This window comes from Micromesistius poutassou (genome assembly GCF_964030765.1).
Source record: "Micromesistius poutassou genome assembly, chromosome: 21".
NCBI classification, from domain to species: Eukaryota; Metazoa; Chordata; class Actinopteri; order Gadiformes; family Gadidae; genus Micromesistius; species Micromesistius poutassou.
Genome location: NC_140291.1, coordinates 91942 through 116941, shown reverse-complemented (window position 1 = coordinate 116941; position 25000 = coordinate 91942). Strand labels below are relative to the sequence as shown.

The 25000-nt window shown below is 52.1% G+C and overlaps 2 protein-coding genes across 2 annotated transcripts in view; both read right to left on the bottom strand.

The window, feature by feature from the left end:
• The window catches only part of nsun6 (NOP2/Sun RNA methyltransferase 6), a 14804-nt gene extending 9811 nt beyond the window's left edge, over positions 1 to 4993 (bottom strand). The window contains exons 1-7 of the mRNA XM_084485829.1: positions 4972 to 4993; positions 4343 to 4426; positions 3600 to 3755; positions 3024 to 3121; positions 2431 to 2537; positions 1639 to 1792; positions 576 to 657 (exon numbers count right to left, since the gene is read on the bottom strand). Of these exons, the coding sequence (XP_084341955.1) occupies positions 576 to 657; positions 1639 to 1792; positions 2431 to 2537; positions 3024 to 3121; positions 3600 to 3755; positions 4343 to 4417 (672 nt within the window). The 5' untranslated portion in view covers positions 4418 to 4426; positions 4972 to 4993. The remainder of the gene's footprint in view (positions 1 to 575; positions 658 to 1638; positions 1793 to 2430; positions 2538 to 3023; positions 3122 to 3599; positions 3756 to 4342; positions 4427 to 4971) is intronic.
• Positions 4994 to 5859: 866 nt separating this feature from the next.
• Positions 5860 to 24878, bottom strand: LOC311366681 (sickle tail protein-like). Its single transcript, XM_084485478.1, is given in 16 exon segments — positions 5860 to 7629; positions 8742 to 8867; positions 9423 to 11138; positions 11243 to 11329; positions 12838 to 12933; positions 13081 to 13266; positions 14247 to 14533; positions 15120 to 15300; positions 16337 to 16518; positions 16520 to 16818; positions 16994 to 17141; positions 17729 to 17862; positions 20390 to 20565; positions 21114 to 21340; positions 22806 to 22855; positions 23355 to 24878. Coding segments are annotated over 16 exon segments (4518 nt in total). The 5' UTR covers positions 23453 to 24878; the 3' UTR covers positions 5860 to 7104.
• Between the last annotated feature and the right edge of the window lie 122 nt (positions 24879 to 25000).

Sequence of the window (25000 nt, the reverse complement as noted above, 5' to 3'; positions counted from 1 at the left end):
AAGGTAAGGGGGGCGTTTGCTCAAAAAAGGTTGAGAAACACTGGGTTAGACAGTACAGAGACAGGTCATTAAGGAGCAGGTAGGGGTTAGACAGTACAGACAGGTCATTAAGGAGCAGGTAGGGGTTAGACAGTACAGAGACAGGTCATTAAGGAGCAGGTAGGGGTTAGACAGTACAGAGACAGGTCATTAAGGAGCAGGTAGGGGTTAGACAGTACAGAGACAGGTCATTAAGGAGCAGGTAGGGGTTAGACAGTACAGACAGGTCATTAAGGAGCAGGTAGGGGTTAGACAGTACAGAGACAGGTCATTAAGGAGCAGGTAGGGGTTAGACGGTACAGAGGCAGGTCATTAAGGAGCAGGTAGGGGTTAGACAGTACAGAGACAGGTCATTAAGGAGCAGGTAGGGGTTAGACAGTACAGAGACAGGTCATTAAGGAGCAGGTAGGGGTTAGACAGTACAGAGACAGGTCATTAAGGAGCAGGTAGGGGTTAGACAGTACAGAGACGGGTCATTAAGGAGCAGGTAGGGGTTAGACAGTACAGAGACAGGTCAGGGGTTAGGGGTCAGGTACCTGCAGGAAGACCAGGTCTGGCAGGACCCCGTCGAAGGAGGGGCTCTGGTAGAGTGGCTCCGTCATGCGGACCCCCATCCCCCTGAGGAGACACAACGACAACCGGTCCAGACCAGGTCAGACCAGGACCAAGGGAAACCACAACCGGTCCAGACCGGGTCAGAACAGGGACGCTTTTATCCAGAGCGACTTACAATAAGAAGATTAGTCAGAAGAAAGAGAAACAACAATATATCTCTGTGGGTCCAGTCAGGATGTTCATAGAACCAAGAGCCAAGCACTAACTATCACTAGGTTAACCCGTTCACCGTATACATTAACCATCACTAGGTTAACCCATTCCCTGTATACACTAACCACCACTAGGTTGACCCATTCCCCGTATACACTAACCATCACTAGGTTAACCCATTCCCCGTATACACTAACCATCACTAGTTTAACCCATTCCCCGTATACACTAACCACCACTAGGTTAACCCATTCCCCGTATACACTAACCACCACTAGGTTAACCCGTTCCCCGTATACACTAACCATCACTAGGTTAACCCATACCCTGTATACACTAACCACCACTAGGTTAACCCATTCCCTGTATACACTAACCACCACTAGGTTAACCCATTCCCTGTATACACTAACCACCACTAGGTTAACCCGTTCCCTGTATACACTAACCATCACTAGGTTAACCCGTTCCCCGTATACACTAACCATCACTAGGTTAACCCATTCCCCGTATACACTAACCATCACTAGGTTAACCCATACCCTGTATACACTAACCACCACTAGGTTAACCCGTTCCCCGTATACACTAACCATCACTAGGTTAACCCATTCCCCGTATACACTAACCATCACTAGGTTAACCCATTCCCCGTATACAACACAGATAGCTAGGATAAGATGCTACACGATGCTAAGTTCTACCTTCAGGTGCTAGGACGCACAACATACAATAAGAGTATTGTTGTTCATGTTGTTAATGTGAAGGAGCAGGAGGAGGACGAGGAGGAGGAGGAGGAGCAGGAGGAGGATGAGGAGGAGGTCTTCTTACTTGGTGGGTTCCTGGGCGAAGATGGTGGCGCGGTGCATCTCGGAGACTCCATTACCCACAAACACCTTGTTCCCCTGGAAGGGCTTGGTGCAGCCCCGGGTGCAGCGGCCGTCCACGTCCGAGAACACAGACACTGCGTCGCCCGGCTTCATGACTGACAGGGAGACGGCCGCAACTTTATTCACACTGGAGCTTCTAGACACGCACTGAACCTTATTAATGGGAGGAGTTAGAGGAAGGGAGTGATAGGAGGAGGGAGGAGTTAGAGGAATGTAGTGATAGAAGGTGGGAGGAGTTAGAGGAAGGGAGTGATAGGAGGAGGGAGGAGTTAAGAGGAAGGGTGTGACAGAAGGTGGGAGGAGTTAGAGGAAGGGAGTGGTAGGAGGAGGGAGGAGTTAGAGGAAGGGAGTGATAGAAGGTGGGAGGAGTTAGAGGAAGGGAGTGATAGAAGGAGGGAGGAGTTAGAGGAAGGGTGTGATAGGAGGAGGGAGGAGTTAGAGGACCGGAGGTGGGGGAGTGGGAGGAGTTAGAGGAAGGGAGTGATAGGAGGAGGGAGGAGTTAGAGGAAGGCTGTGATAGAAGGAGGGAGGAGTTAGAGGAAGGGAGTGATAGGAGGAGGGAGGAGTTAGAGGAAGGGAGTGATAGGAGGAGGGAGGAGTTAGAGGAAGGGTGTGATAGGAGGAGGGAGGAGTTAGAGGAAGGGTGTGATAGGAGGAGGGAGGAGTTAGAGGAAGGCTGTGATAGGAGGAGGGAGGAGTTAGAGGGTGCCACCCGGAGGGGGCGTGGCCTTACACTTGGGCGTGGCCACGATCCCCGGGGCGAAGACGTGAGCTCCCCTCAACACGGCGGAGCCACACTGGGCCCCCACCACGACCTCTGACCTCAGCGGGACCAGGGACCTGGAGGACAGCCGCATTCACACGCTTCCTTCAGGTCCTTAAAGGTGAACCATTCCTAAAGTGTCATTTCATTTGTTTAGACTTTTATTAGGTTTATTTTTCTAAATCTTCTGCTGCTTCTCTCTGCTCTCGTTCTGACTACACCCCAGGGTTCATTGGTTCTATGTCCAGGAGTAACTCAGCAGTGAGTTGGTCCAGCTCCTCTCTGCTACAGAGGAGTGAGGGGCTCCTCCAGAGCTCTAACAGAGCTCAGAGCGTACCCACAGCGTTGTCCAGAAGGGCCCACAGAGGAACAATCCACCAGTTTAGATTCAGAATAATAACAATTATTCTGAATTCTGAGTGAGAACAACATTTAAGTAACATGTAAGAAAATTCAAAAAAAGTTTTTTGTCAAAGAAACATTTTGCTCACTCTGATTTGTCCAGCTATGATCTTACAGGAGTGATTCCAGATGTGTGTGTGTGTGTGTGTGTGTGTGGGTACCTGGGCCCGATGACTGGCAGCAGCAGCACATCTGGAACCAGGGGATGCAAGAGAATCTCTGTGGTAACCGCGTCCGGCGAGCCGCACCTCTGCTGCTGCTGTAGAGACCAGCCTGCTATCAGTCCCTCATGTGGAGACCGCCCTCCAATCAGAGACCGCCCTCCAATCAGAGACCGCCCTCCAATCAGAGACCGCCCTCTATCAGAGACCACCCTATCAGAGACCACCCTCCTATCAGAGACCGCCCTCCAATCAGAGACCGCCCTCCAATCAGAGACCGCCCTCTATCAGAGACCGCCCTCTATCAGAGACCACCCTATCAGAGACCGCCCTCTATCAGAGACCACCCTATCAGAGACCACCCTCCTATCAGAGACCGCCCTCCAATCAGAGACCGCCCTCTATCAGAGACCGCCCTCCAATCAGAGACCACCCTATCAGAGACCACCCTATCAGAGACCACCCTCCTATCAGAGACCGCCCTCCAATCAGAGACCGCCCTCTATCAGAGACCACCCTCCTATCAGAGACCACCCTCCTATCAGAGCCCCCCCTCCTCTCTCTCCTCCCCCTCACCTCCTCCAGCTCGTGGGCCAGCCGCCGGCGGACCTCCTCCAGCGGGGCCAGGTGGGTGCTGGCCCGGACGCAGGTGAACCCCGGGGGGTGAGACAGCACCAGCAGCAGCCCCTGGAACCGCCGCTCTGCCTCCACCCGGCCCACGGCCGCCTGCAGCTGGAGGGGGGGGGGGGTGAGGACTGCTGGTGACGGGGTGAGGACAGCTGGTGATGTGGTGAATACAGCTGGTGACGTGGTGAATAATGGTGGTGACATGGTGAATACTGGTGGTGAATACTGGTGGTGACGTGGTGGTGATGTGGTGAATACAGCTGGTGACGTGGTGAATACAGCTGGTGACGTGGTGAATACAGGTGATGATGTGGTGAATACAGGTGGTGACGTGGTGAATACAGGTGGTGATGTGGTGAATACTGGTGGTGACATGGTGAGGGACAGCTGGTGACGTGGTGAATACTGGTGGGGACATGGTGAATAATGGTGGTGACGTGGTGAATACAGCTGGTGACGTGGTGAATACTGGTGGTGACGTGGTGAATACAGGTGGGGACGTGGTGAATACTGGTGGGGACATGGTGAATACAGCTGGTGACGTGGTGAATACAGGTGGTGACGTGGTGAATACAGGTGGTGACGTGGTGAATACAGGTGGTGACGTGGTGAATACTGGTGGGGACGTGGTGAAGGAAACATTGTGACGTGGTGAAGTGGTGACCAGATGGTCACCATGGTGACCGTCTCACCTCCTGGTTGAGGAAGACGTGTCTCAGGTGTTCGTAGACCTCCGGGCGGAGGGAGATCCGGGGGAAGACGGACATCTTCAGGTCCTGGAGGGACAGAAGACCACGTGATGTGACCACGTGATGCTGACAGACGCCCTGACGTCATTACCGGTGGTTTAGAACAGGGATAAGGTCCATCATTATCATTATCCATCATTATCTTTAAACGGTCAAAGGTCAGCGGAGTGCGTTCATTCAGTGCTTTCTGACCAGTGGTCACCGGAAGCGCTTCACAACAACGCCTCACATTCACCCGTTCACACTCAGTACACACAGAGCAGTGAGGGTGAGCTAGGAGGAGCCGGGGGTCCAACCAGCAACCTTCCGGTACCAGTACTATGAAGACCAGCTGGTGGTCCTCTCATGGTTTAGTCACGTGTTCCCCTCCGGTCGCACCGAACTCAACTGGAACCAGTGACGGTACCAGTACAAAACGAACCCAAACCAGTGCAAACACACCAGTCATAAGGGGGACACGACGCCGGAACGCCTCGGTCTATACTCAACATGTCCTGTAGCACTACTTTAAGTGTTTAAGTACGTTATTAAAGGTTTATTAAAGGTTTATTAACCACATGCTCTCTACTCACGTGTCTCTCGCCGAGGAGCTGCTTCCGCCTACGTCATCGTGTTGACACACGTGGTGACGATGACGTAGGCGAGTATCTCTTAAAGTTTAATACATCTTTACCAAAGAAATTGCTTTTCTTTTATGTGGTAAATCCAATTATTATTATAAAAAACAAGAAGAATGACATTTATCTGATTCAAATAATAACCTTGAATAATAATGAATACATGCATTTATTAAACAAACGAAGTGTAGCTGGTTAACATTACAAAATAGTGTATATTATATTATTATAATTCTAAATAGAAGTTACATATCCATGGGTTTATAAACTATAGCTCCTTTCTTATTTAGTCATAATTTCACAAATTCTGCTAGAGAACTCTGTCGCTCTTTTCATCTCCAAGACCATTTCACCTTTTTATTGATTTCTAATAATTTCTATAATTTTCTGTCATCAAAAATAGCCATTGTTTATTAAAGGTAGTTATTCCATCAATCATGGAATAGATTTCGACTGGACTGGAACATTCTCATTTTAACATTCAAATTTAGATATTTCTACTTACAATTTAACATAAAACATGGTTGATTTACATCACGGCTGATTTACATTTTGAAAAACCCCTATAAAATTATATTATGTACATATTCTATACAATTATATATATTAATTCAAAGATGTACATTGTGAATTTAAATTTGTAATTCGTAAATTATAATAAAAACCCAACCAAACAACTGTCTATAGTCTGATGGCCATGGAGAACATTTAAACTCCTACATTTACCTTTCTAATCATGATTATGCTTATCACCAACATCATCAAACTATTCCTATTACAAATGGAATATATAGGCATAATTAAACACACACACAATGAATGACGCGTGGATAGGTGTGGTAATGTAAATGCATTCAAAGCATGCAGATCTTTATTGAGACAGTTGAAAGCCACGTCGCTTTAGAGAAAACAGCTTTACAAAACAAAATATTTACAAAATCTATCTGTGCAAACAGTCCTTTACAACTCTCCCCTATAAGGTTCCCCGCAATGCGTGCATCCAAATAAACTTTGTTACGTTAACAAAACTACTCCATTCCTCGCCAGAAGCTTCTATGTACACATAGTAGAACAGTTTATTGTGTTTTAGTACTGTATACATTTAGACCAATGATAAATGCTAGGAGACATTTCCTAGAGAGAGCTATTGAAATCAGGCCTTGGCTCTGGGCGTGGACATCAAATCTAGTCCCAGGATTGGAGACGGGCCTTCTAACCACACTATACAGCGGCTTTGGCAAAGAGACAAAGAGATGATGCAGTGAAACACCTTGAGAAGAATCGGCAGTGCATACGGACAGATGTTCTGCAACACTATTGCATTAATCCTGTAGTAAAACATCTGGATACATACTCTATGTTTGTAAAAAGGCTTTAACAGGGAAAGTCCGGCAAATAAAAAAACAACTATGATTATGCAGTTTTCTGATTTAAAAAACAAAACACACAGGCCTACATGACAGTCTCTGTAAACAGCATCAATACGACATCATCTATTCTTTCTGAAAAAGTAAAAATATATTTTTTCCACCCCATGAAAGCTCTGACCCCCGAGAGACTTCCAGACAGAGGGACTCAACCAGGAGAGTGAATCCCCCTGTTTTAAAACGCTTCATAAAAGCGGTTTCATCTTAATATACAAAAACTGGGAAATACAACTGCAGTGGCACGAGGACACCACCGGGGGGTGACAACTAAAAGCATGGAAGAGTGCATCGCTTAATACTATTTTCAACAAGATGGAGAACAAAACAGAACAAGAAACAATAAAGCAAATCAAAGCAAAATTAGCCGCTAGCCCTGGGAGCTGGAGGGGCAACGCTAGGATAACATGCTATGGTACTATGCTAGGGTGATAACACAATGATGCTTGCTCCATGGTGCTAGAGCTATGCTAATGCTACGGTGCTAGTGCCACAGGGCTAGCAGTGGTCAACACTATGGGGATAGTGCTATGGATCTGGCGCTAGAGCGATGCTAAGCTAGCCCGTTGGTCGGGGGGGGTTGCAACGGTGTTGTTGCAACGGTGTCGGGGCTACGACGCTGGCGCTACAGTGCTGGTGCTAGGCTAACGCCAGGGCGCTAGCGCTAGGCGGAGTCCTTAGTCGCGGTAGGGATGCAGGACTTGGCGCTGGAGCCGTTGTGAGACCTGTAGCTGGTGAAGCTGGGCGTGTGTATGGTGCGAATGCTCCTCCCGCCCGGACCCACGGGGGTGGGCGACAGGGGGGAGGGAGAGGAGGAGGAGGAGGAGGAGTAGGAGGAGGATGAAGAGGAGTAGGAGTGCACTCTTATGTTTTGGGTCTGGGGGGAGGAGAAGGAGAGAGTTTTACCGGCGTGCTGTGAGGGAGGAGAAGGAGTAGGTTTGGGGTTTCCGTTAGACAGGGAGGGGAGGTGCGAAGAGGAGGAGGAGGAGGAACGGGGAGGGTGGTGGGGGGAGGGGAGGGAGGACTTGTTGTTGGAGGAAGAGGAGGAGGAGGAGGAAGGGTTATTGGTGTTAGTCGCATCCGGGTTGGGGCCGGAGGTGCCTTTAGTGGCGCTAGGATAAAAAGCAGGGATTTTAGAGACAGAAGGGGAGGGCACTTTATGATCCGCCCGCTTAGCACTCCCGTTACCCTGCAAACAAGAGAGGCCAGAACAGACGAGGTGGTCAACAGAGGATCAAATGAAACAACAAGTATCACACAAAGGCAACAGGACAACACGGACCTCTAAGGTTACGGACACAGAGACGTGGCTAAGACAGGACTACAGATACTACACAGAGAGCTTTGCTTCTTGACGGCTACACACAGGGACAGACGCTTCACTAGGAGGTGAGTCAGAGGAAGCAGAGTCAGGTGACAGAGAAGCAGACCGATGCAAAAGCTGTTAGGAATAGAGCTAGCTGGTACACACATATTGCTAGCTAGTTGACAGCTTGAGAATCTGTTTTAGCAAGTACACAGGGTTAGTAAGTAAAGAGTCAACAAGTAGAGTAAGCTATTAGAGTGAACTACTAGATAGAGGAAGTTAGCTGGTAGATAGGTAGCTAGGGGATTGAGGGAGTTAGCAGATAGAGTGAGCGAGGAGATAGCAGTAGGCGGTAGAGTTAGGCAGAATGGGTTCAGACAGATCAGTGTACAGGCAGACTGGGTGCAGACAGATCAGTCTCAATCAGCATTCTGTTGGTGCAGCTGGTTTTGGTTGTTGAGGGTTTTTGAGAGATTTAGTAGCAGTGCAGTAAAGTGTGTCTCTCAGGGGAAGTGCATTGTGGGAAGGGGAGCGTAGCGGCTAGGTTGGTTAGCTTCAGAGAAAGCACTGGGGGTTGGGGGGGGGGGGGGGGTTTGCGACACTGTTTAGGAACTCAACTGTGATGGGAACGGGAGATGGGGCGACCACGCAGTGAGTGACGGGGGAACATCTCACTCGTCTTTTTGCCATCTCTCCTTTTTTGTTCTTTATTCGCCAACACAGTGAAAGCCGTGAGCAGTGAGGACATGCAGAAGCATACAGTGGTGTTATTATTACGGGATGGAACAGTCAAAGAGTCATGCCTTCCAGTCCAAGATGACTCCAGAGGAGGAAACAACAAGATCCACGCCAGGCGTCTCAGTGGCCATTTTGTTTTTTCTTTCTTAAAACCCCCAACCCTGAACTTTAATGTCAACGTCAAGCTCTTATTTTGAAAAACCCTTGCGGCGAAAGTGTTTCCGGTGGCCCGTAGTGAAGCCCTAGGGTAAAACTACCTGTCGGAACTGCCTCTGAGCGTCCGGTAGTTTGGGTTGTTTGGCTGGTTTTTCGGTGTTACCGGGCGACTGCCGGGCCTTCGTGGACAAGGGGACGGGCATCCGACTAGTAGGAGAAACGAGGCTCTGCAAGAGGACCCAAACCAAACACAAACAGGAGATAAACAAAAGAAAAACAAAAACAGCACATGGGGAGGTGAGAGAAAGGACAAACAGGTATAAAACAGGTGAATTCCCAGTTGGTTCAACAGTAAGAAGGCCATTTATATATCACCAGTGACAGCACATGCACCCCCCTCCAACCATCACCCAAAATACATAAACACAAAATCTACAAACAGTTCATGCAGCTGAGGACGAGAAAGCACACAGAGAGCGGTCAGTGTAACAGCTTCAATCCCAGGACAGAGCGTTCCCACTGGTTGAAGAACCCGTTAGCAGTGGAGCAGTGGAAAGAGGAGAGGGAAGAGGAGGGAAATGCCACTCTTCAATCATGGAAACCATGACCTCATACAGACTGGGTGAAGAGCCCAAGGACACATTTCCAACATTTCCAAACTCCCAAGAATTGGATTAATAAACGGGTAATCTCATCGATTAGGTGATGGAGAGAGGATCGTTTTGGAGGATTGGAAGAAAGGACCCAAAGCTTCGAGGAGGGTGGAGGCGCTAGAGAGAGACCTGTTGTTTAACGCTGGCTGGGGAACTGGGGGCAGGAGCGGAGGTAGCGGTGGGGGCGACTACGGGCCGGGGCAGCAGCTGAGGCTTGCTTTTCTTCCGCAGGGAGCTCTTGAGGGGCAGCGTGACCTTAGGACCAGACATCCTGGAGGCGGGCAGAGAGGCGGATCTCCTCAGGCCCTCTGAGCTCTTCTTCTCTTCCGACGTCTCCGTGGCCTTGTGCTCCTCGGGCGAGCAGGGGCCCATCTCGCTGATGGTGGTCTCCAGCTGCTTGATGGTCTGCTCCAGGCTGTCCAGGGTCTTGTAGGTGTTCTTCCGGATCTCGTTCGTCCGTTGCAAGGAATCCGAGGCGTCCCGTTGTACCGTGCTGGAAGTGGAAAGCGGGACGGGGTTTTCGTCAGTGCGCAGAATCTCAAACCTCTTGGCCTCCTTGTGCTGTCGGACGGTGCCGTCCGTCTCCTCCTCGTCCTCGTACACCACCACCTGCAACGTCTTCTTGCCCGACTTGCTGCCCGTGCGGATGGCCTGGGACAGCGCGGCCAGCTGCTTCTTGGGGAACTTGAACCTGAACTTTTTCTTGCTGTCCTGCTTGCCCTCCCCGTTGGACTCGTTGGAGTTCCCCGCTCCGTCCGCCAGCTCAGCGCTAGAGGAGGAGGAGCAGGAGGAAAGGCTCCCTCGGTTGGCCGGAGACTGGCCCCTGGCCCTCAGGGCCGCGTCGCTCCCTGCTCCTCCGGTTCCCTGCTGAGCTCCACTCCTGTCAGAATCAGACCCTTCGCTCTCCTCATCGATGCGCTCCTCCCCCAACATCCTCTCCATCTCCTCCTCGCACTCAAAGACGGTGGACAGCCGCTTGTACGCCGAGCGGATGTCCATGGGCTCGTCGAAGATGATGATCACCGGCTTCTTGTTGAAGCTGTTATCGGGCGCGCCCAAGGCGTCCGTGTCCTCGCCCTCGGTCAGGTCGCCCCACTTCCCGGACTCGCCCACCGTGAGGGTCTGGACGTTGCCCTTCTTGGAGTTGACCAGCTCCTGGTACTCTCCACAAGACAGAGCCTGCACCTTGCTGCTGGTGATCATGAAGGCGATGTTGTCTGGGGGCGGAGGAGCCTCTTCTCCGGGGAGGTCCGGGCTCAGACCTGCCCCCTCATCCCGTCCCTTGGGTGGCTCTCTGGGCCGGTCGGATGTCTCAGCCAGGGTCGTCTCTGGGAGGGGGCCGCTGGGCAGCTCTCTGGGGGTTTCCATGGTGGAAGTGGACACAGACTCTACAATGATACTCTTACTGTTGGTCTCCTTGACCAACGAGGACTTTAACTTTTTCTCGTTATTGATTTGGTTGAGGAGGATAAGGTTTCCGTTCTCCGCCTCGGCCTCTCGGTCGGTCTTCAGCGACACGGAGCGTTTGATCTGCTTCCTGGGCAACTTGAAGCCGATCAACCCCGTGGGTTTGGGGGAGATGGGCGGAGGGGAGCTGGAGGTCGGAGAGGAGGGAGGAGGAGAGACTGCAGTAGGGGAGACGGGAGGAGAGCGGGTCGACGGTTTGGGTGGTGGTTTGGGTGGAGGTTGTGACTGCGGTAGCTGGCTTGGGAAATGGTCGTTAGCAATGACATTTGACACCTGGGACGGGGGAAAGGTGGGCTCTCTGCTGCGCTCAGTGGCCTCCTCCGGCGGGGTCGACGGGGGGGGCTCTTTGGTGATCTGACCGGTCACGTAGTAAATGACCTGCCGGGAAAACACAGAGGCCATGGTTAGACGCCATGCCTGACCAGAAGGAACAGATGAGACGGCTGAGGTGGGTTCTAGCGGTGGGGAGAAGTGGTACGTACCGCGGGACTCTGGCGGGATTGGGTATTGCCGTTTTCATCCGTGTCCGGACTTTTATCCTCTTTTTCCTTGGCTGGATCTGAAGTCTGCTAGGACATTGTGCGAGGGGTCAGTATTACTCGGCCTCTTGGGCACTAACATGATGTGGATTAGCATTAGCATCTCTGGAGTTAGCGCTGACTAGGTGCAAGGCGCTAACTTGGATTAGCATAAGCATCTTTGATATTAGCTCTATGCTTGGCTAACGTGCAAACCAGAGTTTGTACTGTACAGTTGAACAGTTGATACATTTAATATGAAAGTGGATTAACTAATTTATATAATGTAAGTCTATCCATAATTAAATGTTATATTAGGCATCAATTATGATCAATGAATCAGTGAAAATTAATTATCAACATTTAAGAAGTAGAAAGAGAGTTCTTAAGTTATCTCAAAGAAAGTGAACTAAAGAAGGTATGGGGCAACACAGTGGACCAACAGCCCATAGGTTACAATCTCGACCAATCGCAACAACAGCTACATTATCCCCCGATGTGATTGGAGGTTCTTTAAAGCAAGAGCACTGCTTGGTTGATATGGAAACCGCCCCGCCCCAGGGTGACCACCGGCGTGGCCTATGAAGGTTTAAACGGAGTAAAGCCGAGGTGGTGAGGGGTGGTAGTTTGACGGAGGAGTGAAGGTGTGTGAGGCGTGAAGCGTGCTCCTCACAGCAGGGTGAAGGTTAGGGAGAAAGGCATGCAAAGGAAACACTCCCTACTGAACAGAGTCTGTGACCACAGGCCCGCTCAGGACCGCTCCCCGAGCTCAGGGCTTACTTTGACCGAGTAGGGTTCGGAAAAGAAACACAGAAGACAGATTGTAAATGCCTGCAGAACACTGCATTGATTCTTTTATTGATTCAGATTCGAGAGAAAGGTCAAACAAATTGAAATGAAATCAGAGATGGCAAAACACTGCAGCATAAATCCAAGACGAAGAGAAAAGACAGGGAGCCATCAGATGCAGACTTTATCCAAAGGCCGGACCCAGACCCACGCTATCCCCAGACTAGACCCAAACTAGACCCAAACCAAGATTAGACCCAGACCCATGCTGTACCCAGACTGTACCCGGACTAATACTGGACCCATACACCCAAAAGGTCTGAGAGAGGAGAGGAGGAGGGAAGGCAGGGGGAGAGAGGGTCTGGTGGGGGTCACAGGATTATTTGGAGCCCAAAGAAGGTCACAGCAGGTGTACAGGTGAGTACAGGTGAACAGGGGTTAGGTTACAGCCATCAGGTGAACAGGTGTTAGGTTACAGCCATCAGGTGTACAGGTGAACAGGTGTGTCCAGGTGAGAATGTGTTAGGTTACAGCCATCAGGTGCACAGGTGAACAGGTGTGTCCAGGTGAGAATGTGTTAGGTTACAGCCATCAGGTGCACAGGTGAACAGGTGTGTCCAGGTGAGAATGTGTTAGGTTGCAGGCCTCAGGTGTACAGGTGTGTCCAGGTGTATGTGTTAGGGGACAGCCATCAGGTGTGTCACCTGTGTGTCAGTTTAGCGTGGGCAGGTGGTAAGCTGGTCGGCTAAACGACGACACATCATCTTTACCTTTGTTTTCTCTTTGAGGGCCGGTAGGGCCCCAGCTCTGAGCTCTTTGACCTGAGGCTCAACAAGTGCGCCCCCTACAGGACACTTCTGGAACACCTGGGAAGGGGGAGGAGCCAGGACACGACGGAGGAGGAGCTTTAATAGGAGGCTCCTTCACTGACCACAACAGAGAGAAGATATCAACATGCAACACTGTGTGTGTGTGTGTGTGTGTGTGTGTGTGTGTGTGTGTATGTGTGTTACCTGTAGTTCTGCCATGATATTTTCCCCATCATCCTCCCCTTCTGTGATTGGCTCTGGATGGGGAGGAGGAGTGGCTGTCTTGGGTGGGGCGTCGGCAAGCACAGGAGTGGGCGTGGCCACAGGTGACACCTTGAAAGGTGTGAGCTTGGGGGAAGGAGGAGGAGGAGGGGAATCTTCCTCTTCCTCCTTAAAAATGACCAAGTAATGATTATTATTATTAATATAATCATCATTAAAAACACTATTTGCAGCAGTTTCAGACGGTTACAATTTGCTACACAATCACATGCAGTGAGTGTCAAAGGTAAACTAAATCACAACCAGCCAGTGAAATGACCCGTTCACATTTACCTTTACATTTAGAGCACTTAGCTTTTATCCAAAGCAACTAACAATAAGTCCATGTCAGAAGAAAGAGAAACAATTAAATATATCTCTGTGGGTACAGTGAAGATGTTCAAAGAAACAAGGGCCAAGCACTAACCATCACTAGGTTAACCTGTTCCCCGTATACACTAACCATCACTAGGTTAACCCTTTCCCCGTATACACTAACCATCACTAGGTTAACCCGTTCCCCATATACACTAACCATCACTAGGTTAACCCGTTCCCCGTATACACTAACCATCACTAGGTTAACCCTTTCCCCGTATACACTAACCATCACTAGGTTAACCCGTTCCCCGTATACATTAACCATCACTAGGTTAACCCATTCCCCGTATACACTAACCATCACTAGGTTAACCCTTTCCCCGTATACACTAACCATCACTAGGTTAACCTATTCCCTGTATACACTAACCACCACTAGGTTAACCCATTCCCCGTATACACTAACCATCACTAGGTTAACCCATTCCCCGTATACACTAACCATCACTAGGTTAACCTGTTCCCCGTATACACTAACCATCACTAGGTTAACCCATTCCCCGTATACACTAACCACCACTAGGTTAACCCGTTCCCCGTATACACTAACCACCACTAGGTTAACCCATTCCCCGTATACACTAACCATCACTAGGTTAACCTGTTCCCCGTATACAACACAACACTCTGCTCAGTGCTGTTATGAAGAACCAGGACGTACAACACACAGTAAGTGTGTGAGCCTGCGTCCCTGCACCAATCAGAAGCCACCATCCGTATCCGCTCACCTGAGTGGAGGACCTCTTGCTGGTGAAGACCACCTCCCCGGACCGGGTGGTGGTGAGCCCGGACCCAGACCCGGGGATGGACCCGGAGTAGGTCTTCCTGGGGGGGGGCGGCGGGGGGGACTTGCAGCCCTTCTCAGAGCCGCCCTTCGGGGTCTTCTCTGCGGGCGGAGCGGGTTTAGGGCCGGGGGTCCTGGAGGGTCTCTCCAGGACGGCGGGTCTGGAGGGGGGGTCGGCCCTCTCGGGTCCAGGGCGGGGCTGCTTCTCTGCGCCCCCGTCGGGCGGGGGGTCTGGAGGACATCACAGAGGGAGGGGGTCCACCGGTAGGTTAACATGCACGCTGATGAACCGCCACTACCTGGTTAAGGCTTTGACATTTTGAATGAATGGATAAATTATTGAATCGTCATGTAAACACCAATCATTCATTCATTCATTCATTTTGTACACGCACTAGAAGGTCAGAGAGTCACACCGCATCATCCTTTACTGCCCCGCCCCTGGGAGTCACAACTTTAAAGGTCCTGTATCACACCACCAGGTGGGATTAGCCGTTACAAGCCGTTTTGAAAACCTGCCTCTTCTGACATCACAAGTGGGGGTGTCCACCTAGTTGTGTGACAGACAGATGAGCAACCTTTGCTACAGTCCCACTGGGTAGGCTGGTAGACTGATCTATGCAGCACACATCTAGGTGGACACGCCCACTTGTGATATTCAAAACGCTCGTAACGGCCAATCACACTCACACCTGGTGGTAGAATATGTCACCTTTAAAAAAACGCTAATCAGACACGAGTGGGAGAATGTCCTGAATGAGTCGACCTGTTGCGGCCGCGGTCCGGACCCCCTGGTGGTGGCGGTGTGAACCTGTACCTGCGGGTGAGGCTGCAGGGCTGGCTGGGCGCACCGGCTCCTCCCCCCCAGCAGGGGGCGGCGGGGAGACGGGCGCGCCCCTCATCATGGTGGCCTCCGCCTCCTGCAGCAGCTTCTCAAACTCCTTCCCGTCGTACTGACCCATGTTCTGCCGCCGCTCCTCCCACTCCTTCTCCGCCGCCTGTGAGGAGGAGCAGAGGGGGGAGGCGAAGGGGGGAGACAGGAGAGGGAGGAGGGAGGGAGAGAGGAGAGGGAGGAGGGAGGGAGAGAGGAGAGGGAGGAGGGAGGGAGAGAGGAGAGAGGAGAGGAGAGTAGGAACATATTAAGGCGTCATGCTTTTTGTGAGTTAGACTTTCTTTTGGACGGCGTGTGGCTCAGGAGGTAGAGCGGGTCGGCTGGTCACCCGAAGGTCGCTAGTTCGATCCCCGGCTCCTCCTAGCGGAGTGTGGCGGTGTCCCTGAGCGAGACGCCCTCACCCTGACTGCTCCTGACCCGCCGGCTGTCGCCCTGAGGGGCTGACCCCGCCGTCGGTGTGTGAGTGTGTGATGAATGAGTGAATGTTAGCCGATCCTGTACAGCGCTTGGAGCGGCCGCTGGTCAGAGAAGCGCTGCATTAACGCAGTCCGTCTACCGGTCATCATCACATGGACCGGACCCTACGTGGTCCCGTGGGGGGGGGGGCACGGACGAGGGCCGTACCTCGACGGACGAGGGCCGTACCTCGACGGACGAGGGCCGTACCTCGACGGATGAGGGGGGCGTACCTCGATGGCCGAGGGGCGTACCTCGACGGACGAGGGCCGTACCTCGACGGATGAGGGGGCCGTACCTCGACGGACGAGGGCCGTACCTCGACGGACGAGGGCCGTACCTCGACGGACGAGGGCCGTACCTCGACGGATGAGGGGGGCGTACCTCGATGGCCGAGGGCCGTACCTCGACGGATGAGGGGGGCGTACCTCGATGGCCGAGGGGGGCGTACCTCGACGGACGAGGGGCGTACCTCGACGGACGAGGGGCGTACCTCGACGGACGAAGGGCGTACCTCGACGGATGAGGGGGGCGTACCTCGATGGCCGAGGGGCGTACCTCGACGGACGAGGGGCGTACCTCGACGGACGAGGGCCGTACCTCGACGGACGAGGGGCGTACCTCGACGGACGAGGGCCGTACCTCGACGGACGAGGGGCGTACCTCGACGGACGAGGGGGGCGTACCTCGATGGACAGGGCGCGGCTCCGGCTCCTCCCCTGGCTGCTCTGCAGCTCCTCGATGACGTCCTGCCGGCCCCCCGCGCCGTTGTTCAGCAGCCCGGCTCCGGGGGGCTTCCTGGCGGGCTCCGGGGCCCGGGCCTTGGGGGTCTTGGAGGCCGGGGCGTCGGCCGCGACCCCCAGCGGGGTGCCGGAGGTCTGGCTGTGCTGGACGAGGACCGGGGAGCTCTGCACGTGCTGGACCACCATGAGGGAGGAGGGGGGCTTCACCGGGGGGAGGGGCGCCGGGGGGGGGGGGCCCCACCTCCGCCTCCGCCGGGCCTGATGAGGCGGCGAGGCCGGGGGGCTCTCTGGGGGTCTCTGCCGGCAAGGTGGAGGTGGTGGAGGTGGTGGAGGAGGTGGAGGTGGTGGAGGAGGTGGTGAGGGTGGAGGTGGGGCCCCCAGGGGCCGGCCTCACGGAGCTGTTGGAGGAGACTTCAGTAGCGTGCCTGCAGGGCGAGGGGGAGACGCACGTTAGTAACTCACTTCAATTTAGGAAACCTTTTAGTTCAGACTCAACCGCTTCTCTCCGCTCCCTCCTCTCTCCTCCTCCTCCTCTCCTCTACCCTCCCTCTCCTCTCCCCCTCCTCCCCCCTCCCCTCCTCCTCCTGCTCCTCCTCTCACCTCCTCAGGGAGCCCAGCGTCTCCGTCAGACTCCTCACTCTCTTCAGCATGCTGTCCAGTTTGTGCGGCTCCTCCTTCAGGAACTTCACAGCCTCCACCTCCACCCGCAGCACCGTCCGCATGCTGCCCTGCAGGCCGGGGAACTCCCCTGAGGACACACACAGCAACGCACGCACGTTACACACAGCACACACACAGTACACACAGCACACACACACATTACACACACGTTACACACAGCACACACACACACACTACACACGTTACACACACGTTACACACGTTACACACACACACTACACACGTTACACACAGCAACGCACACACATTACACACACGTTACACACAGCAACGCACACACATTACACACACGTTACACACAGCACACACACATTACACACACGTTACACACAGCACACACACACTACACACGTTACACACAGCACACACTGTGTACACATGTTCCATGTATATGTTCCAAACGTTACAAATTAAACACACACATTATACACGTTACACATACACACACAGACACATTACACACAGTGTACCCACATTACACACACACACACACACACACACACACACACACAGGTTGACCTAGCAGTGTGTATTTGGTTCCAGTAGGACCGTGGGTGTGTATCACACATACTGGATGTCTCCTCACACACACACACACATTACATATACACACACAATTGGTAACCTAGCAACGCTGAAGAGGGCGTGTCTTACCTTTGAGTCCGGCCAGCCCCTCCCCCACCTTCCTGAGGGACACGGCCCCCTCCTCCACCTCCCGCAGGGACACCGGCCGCCCCGACGGACCCCCCTGGTCCCTCTGCAGGGAGTCCACGTAGCGCTCCAGGTCCCTGCACACACACACACACACACACACACACGCACACACACACACACACACACACACACACACACACACAGGTAGACGCACACACACACACACACACACACATACACACACACACACACACACAGGTAGACGCACGCAGACACACACACACACAAACACACACACACACACACACACACACACACACACACACAGGTAGACGCACACACACACACACACACACACATACACACACACACACACACACAGGTAGACGCACGCAGACACACACACACACAAACACACACACACACACACACACACACACACACACACACACACACAGGTAGACGCACACAGACACACACACACACACACACACACACACACACACACACACAGGTAGACGCACACACACACACACACACACACACACACACACACATACACAGGTAGACGCACACAGACACACACACACACACACACACACACAAACGTTAAAAACATGAAATGGGTTAATTATTACACATATCGCCACCATTTACTAATCTACTTTTTCATACTATTTATAAAACCTTCGCTATGCACACTAGTGCAACGCGACTCTTATTTATTCGTAGAATCAATCCAAGGTCAAGGTCTCAAGGTTACCTGGGACATTTACCTGGGAAAATGATATCCTACTCCACTGATTGTATTAATTTAATCTTCTTTAACGTACATGAAGGTAAAAACCGTCACTCTTCAACAGTAACTAAAGAGTCACTAGAGGCTGTAATGTACTGTATGAACCACTAGGGGGCGGAACACACTCACTTCTCTTATAGACACGCTGCCTCACAAACACACAGAGGAAGAGGGGAGGGAAGAGACAGTGTGAACTTGAACCAACAGACACAGTCCATCATAAATCACTGAATCAATAAGCGGTCTTTAGAGGAGACAGTGGCGGACTGTTTTGGGACGAGATGGGATTGGAACCCTTCCCTAACCCACAGTTATGTCTCTTCTGGCGGTATGATGTGAGGTCCAGGCTCGCTGACATTGTGTTAATGACAGAGGAGCACAGAGAGGGGAGGCTGGGGGATCTGAGTGTGAGAGAGTCCTCCCAGGACCCAGAGTGGTCTGAGTGTGAGAGAGTCCTCCCAGGACCCAGAGTGGTCTGAGTGTGAGAGAGTCCTCCCAGGACCCAGAGTGGTCTGAGTGTGAGAGAGTCCTCCCAGGACCCAGAGTGGTCTGAGTGTGAGAGAGTCCTCCCAGGACCCAGAGTGGTCTGAGTGTGAGAGAGTCCTCCCAGGACCCAGGGTGGTCTCTCTGTTTCCTGGGCCCCACGAGGAGGTCTTTCCGAGTCCCCCCAGAGACGGACAGGGAGGACCGGGGAGCCTGAGAGGACCTTTACAACGAGACAACTAACCAACCGAAAACTAACTAACGGACTGGGAAACAACCACAAGTACTGAACAACATGAAAACGAATAACTCCTCAGACTGAAGGGATTCTCACGCCTCTGCTCGCTGGCCTCAAATCACAGGGACTCTAATTAAGTGGACGTATTTAGAGGTCAGGATGCAGAGTTCTGCTGACTCACATCTGGCTACCTTCCAGACCCAACGCTGAGCTGGTCTGCCTGCACTCGCCCTCTCTGCTCTCTCTCCTGCTCCCCTCTGTCCCCTCCTCCCTCCTCCTCCTTTCTCTCCCCTCCTCCCCTTTCCCTCACCCTTTCTCTCCTTCTCTCTTCTCCTCTTTTCTCTCCCCTCCTCCCCCTCTCTTCTCCTCTTTTCTCTCCCCTCTCTCTCTCCTCCACCTTTCTCTTGTTACCCTGTTTCTCTCTCTCACTCCATTCCTCTTTCACTGTGAATCTTAGCTACTCCCTCTCTCTCTCTCTCTCTCTCTCTCTCCCTCTCTCTCTCCTCTCTCTGTCTCTCACCCCTTCTCTCTCCCTCTGTCAAAGTCAAATCCTTGACTTCCATAAAATCACAGATCACATCAAAATGGATCCCTGCGCGTCCATCCCTGAGGAGTTAAGATGGAGCAGACTGGGGCGAGGTGCTCCTGTTAAAACCTGTCGCTCCGCTCCGAGGGCGTTGGCCCCCAAGGCCGTGTGGGTGTGGAGGCACACGGCGCAGCCTGGCTGTTCACCAGGAGGACACGGCCCTACTGCAGTGGTTCAGGGACTGTTCACCAGGAGGACACGGCCCTACTGCAGTGGTTCAGGGACTGTTCACCAGGACACGGCCCTACTGCAGTGGTGTTTAATACATTCTAAATATATCCAACATCAGAACGGGCTGTAGTTTGAGGTGGTGTGAGGTGGTGTGAGGTGGTGTGAGGTGGTGTGAGGTGGTGTGAGGTGGTGTGAGGTGTGAGGGTGGTGTGAGGTGGTGTGAGGTGGTGTGAGGTGGTGTGAGGGTGGTGTGAGGTGGTGTGAGGGTGGTGTGAGGTGGTGTGAGGGTGGTGTGAGGTGGTGTGAGGTGGTGTGAGGTGTGAGGTGGTGTGAGGGTGGTGTGAGGTGTGAGGGCGGTGTGAGGGTGGTGTGAGGCAGTCTCACCCCAGCTGGGAGAGGACGTCCTGCTCCAGGCCCAGGTACTTTAGCCGGTCCTCCTCCACCAGGGTGCGCTGTCTGTGGGCCGGCTCGTCTGCCCGCCGCAGGGCCTCCGCCAGCTTCGCCCCCACCTCCTGCTCCGCCCACTTCAGCTGCTGCCTCAGCTCCTCCTGGTTCTGCAGCTGAGGCCCCCCCACAGCAGGGTCATCAGCCTCCCATGGTACACCCCGGGACACCCTGGGGCTCTGCTCCGGCCTACATCCACTGCACTGCTGTCTTTATTGCTCGTACATTTACATTTAGGCCGTTTAGCTTCTATTGTTTTTACGACGCTTTTATCCAAAGTGACTTACAATCAGTACATTTGTCAGAAGAATGAGAAACAATAATATATCTCTGTCAGTACAGTGAGGATGTTCATAGAACCAAGTGCCAAGCACTAACCATCACTAGGTTAACCCATTCCCCATATACACTAACCATCACTAGGTTAACCCGTTCCCCGTATACACTAACCATCACTAGGTTAACCCGTTCCCCGTATACAACACAGATAGCTAGGATAAGATGCTACACGACGCTAAGTACTATTTTTAAGTCCTAGGATGTACAACATACAATAAGTGCCATAAAGTATTATTTGATCTCTTTAGAGTGAACAGTTCTTTGTATATTGAGCAGATAGTCTTCTGGAGCTGATCCGGTGCCTGCTCCAGGCTCCGGGTCTTACCTGTTGCTGTCTCATCTGCTGCAGCTGGACTCTCAGGTCTGAGATGTTCTTCCTGAAGCTCTTCAGGTTGACCTGCAGGGGGCGCCAGCTCTTCTCCGCTGCCTGGACCGGAGCCTTCCTCTGACCCGGGACCAGATCAGACTGGACCGGGGCGCTCCTCAGACCCAGGGCCGGATCAAACTGGACCGGAGCGTTCCTCACGCTCAGCACCGGAGATCCACCTGAGACTGGACGGGATTCAGGACCGGGTCAACGTGAGACAGGTGTCAATCAGTCAGTCAATCAATCAATCAATCAATCAAACTCCACTCCTCCATTCCTGTGGAGGGCTGTGCCCCAGCCGTCGTTACCCTGTAACGGCCCTCTGTCCCCTCCATCTCCCTCCCTTGTCATTTATTGATACTTTTCCAGTGTTGAATTACGCGGGGGCAGAATAACCCGTTAGTGTTCGTTAATGCATTATTAACGCCGGGCTGTTATGAGGCCGTGGTGAGATTACCCAGGGTGCACTGGTGCGCAGAGGCCTCTCGGCTGCAGGTGATTTAATGTCCCTTAAAATGTCCGCCGGCGTTGGGTTTCTTGCAGGGCTGAACCGCAGCAGGAGGAAACCATGGAAACGGGGCGGCGCTGCTGGCCGAGTGCAGCGGGGAGCGACGGAGCGGAGGCAGTAAACAGGCCGGGCTCCGCAGACGGCCGGCGGCTCCATTACCTTCAGCTGAGTAACGACGGCGGCTCGCTGTGCGTTTGATATAATGTGTCGTTTAATGAAGTCCTCGTCTGGTTGTGGTCGGGTGTATTTACTGTTAGAGTTTCTTTACTGTTATAGTTGCATTAGGTTTTTTTTTGTGTATTCTGTCAAACACGTGATGTTCAGAGACGCTGAACGTCTTTTAAATAGGGCGTGTCCGTCCCACGCCCGACAAAAGACCAAGGAATGTTGTGAATATATCCGAGGGAGAGACACGCCCTGAACGTTTACCCTTGTCCTCATCGTGTTCTCATTACCTCCCCATAACCGCCTCATAACGTCCACCTTATAAGCTCATGTCTCATTAAAACCTCATCATTTCCCATGAGGTCATTAAAAGTTTCATAACGTCCTCAAGCGGTCCGCTGAGTGTTTACTGACGGCTGACCAGACCGGACCTCCACCTCCAGACCTCAATCTGAACCACGCTGTGACCGGCCACAGTGTGTGTGTGTGTGTGTGTGTGTGTGTGTGTTTCACGGGTGTGTGTTCTTTAGATATTTTCTTGTGCAAGCATGTGTGTTTAGTGTCTGTGTGTGTGTGTCTGTGTGAGTTTGTGTGTTCGGTGTGTGTGTGTGTGTGTGTGTGTGTGTGTGTGTGTGTGTGTGCGTGTGTGTGTGTGTGTGTGTGTGTGTTATTTTACCTAAACCCACGCTCCCCTCAGAGTCTACTGTCATTAGTCATGTGACTATTGTTAAACCATGTGACCTGGTGCCGGTAAACAAGCGCTTGAATAAGTGAATGACCTCACCTGGTATGTGAGAGCATGAACGCCTACAGGATTAACCTGTATATGACAGCATGAATGCACGTCTAACCTGGTACTAAAGAGAATTAATGAGTGACCTACCTGGTATTTGAGAGCATGAATGCGTGAATATCTGGTATATGAGATAACGAATGAGTGACTAACTGGTGTATGAGAGTGTGAATGAGTGAATCACCTGTGCTGTTGACGCTCTGGGCTGGAGATGAGGACATGGAGGGTCTCTCACTGAGGACAGAGATGGTTGGGTTAAAGTTCTGATTCAACGGACCAATCACAGAGAGGAACACATCGTGGTTTAGTGATTAGTAGTATTAGTAGAATAAACGTCGATGAGACACACAAACATACACGTTAGAGTGATGTTAAAAAGGCCTCAGCTGTTAGCGTGGTTGTGTTTTTGAGTATCGTTAGCGAGTTACAACATTTGTTTTCGTTCCGGTCATGTCGTCATGACAATGCCGTTAGCGTGGCTTGCGTCATTAGCCGTGCTAGCGTCATGAGCAGCAGGCAGCTCAGAGAGCAGCGAGGGGGAAATGCAGTCAGATAAACCAGGGCAGGAATCTGTTCACCTGAAGGAGAAACGACTCTCATCCATCTATCTGATTAGCTCTCCATTTCCCCTCCTCCTGGCGTAACGTCCGTCACACGGACCAGCATCCTGCGATGCTTCCACTGAATAAAACCCAGCACCCCATGATGCTATGGGTTTCATCCGGTTGCTTACCTGGTCGCTTCTTTGGTGCTACCTGTGCTGGGCCCCTTTAAAAGTGCATGCTGAACAAGACCAGTCAAGCTGGCAATCTGTTGTTCCATAGCCTTCATTCGCTCTCTGCAGAAAACAGCAGAAAGTTTTCACACACTGGGGGCATTAACAGCGGAGCACAGAGCACGTTCCAGACACTCATTCCCATTCCCATCGATCCCTGTTCGCTCGTAATGCCGGATGAATGGCCCGGGCGCCCGGCCAGATATCGACTTGTTACTTGGGAGAAGTTTCGACTGAGCAGGAAAACTATTTTCTACTGTAGTTTATAAATAGAAGCACGGGTCGGCCTGTTCTCAGAGAGAACGACCCTAAGTCGGGGGTCGCTGACCTTGTGGGGACTGGAACTCTCATTAAGGGGGAAGTTCATTCCCACAATCGTGAATTGTGTGGACGACAGTGTGAGGACACAACAAATCAGGGCACGTTTGACGTCTAAATGCCCGCAGCAGGATGTCTGGTAGGCGGTGAGCGACCGCCGTTCAACAACAGAATGGAAGAACAGTGGAGTCGCTCTCCTCATGAGGCGCCAGCTCAGCTACGTTTGTCGACAACCACAGCAAATAAGTTCTCATGCATTCTGGGTAGTGGTGCAACGGATCATCATTGATCCGTGATCCGTTCGGATCAATTATTTCGGTTCGGCACACACATGATCCGCGGATTGATTTATAGAAAAAAATAATTGTGCGCATGTTCAGTCCACACACAGCGTGGTCATGGCGAGCGGAGGAACGGAGGAGCTTGAACACCCTGCGTCATTTAAATCCCCTGTTTGGGAGCATTTTGGCTTCCCTGTCAAAGTTAATGATGAAGGAAAGAGGTTAGTGGATAAAACCGTGACGGTTACACATCTAGCATGACCACGCATTTGCAGCGACATCACCCCGGTGTTTCACTGACAGGAGTGAAACCGAAAGCGACTCAACAACCGCTTATCACCGCGGCATTTAAACAGCCCCTTCCTGCACAAACCGACCGGGCTAAAGCTATCACAAACAATAATAACAATAAACAAAAAGACACAACTTATGTTTATTTGTCTTGTCTATTTTTTTTTTTTGCTGATCCGAAAAATGATCCGATCCGTGACTCTGATCCGAGGAACGATCCGAACCGTGAGTTTTTTGATCCGTTGCACCCCTAATTCTGGGTAACCTGTCGGTTCAGTTTGAATTCGCCTCGAAGGTCTTGGTTCAGACCGGAGGAACACATTGTTAGTTCTTCGTTTCCCTGAGAAGGCGGAGCAGAGGTCCCGACCCCAGTTCTAATAAAACCAACCGCGGGCTAACCACGAGCTAACCACGAGCTAACCGCTAGCTAACCGCTAGCGTTCATGTGCTCACAGGCGGGACTAGAAAAGCTAACATGAAAGGGAGGATTCGTGGCCAATCAGCTTCCATCTCACAGCTGGTGGATGGGAGCTTAAAGAGAGATGAACCCAGGATAACCTTACTGGTTGATCAACTCTGACTAGGATTAATACCCCCCCCCCCCCACACACACACACACACACACACACACACACACACACACACACACACACACACACACACACACACACACACACACACACACAACACACACACACACACACACACACACAC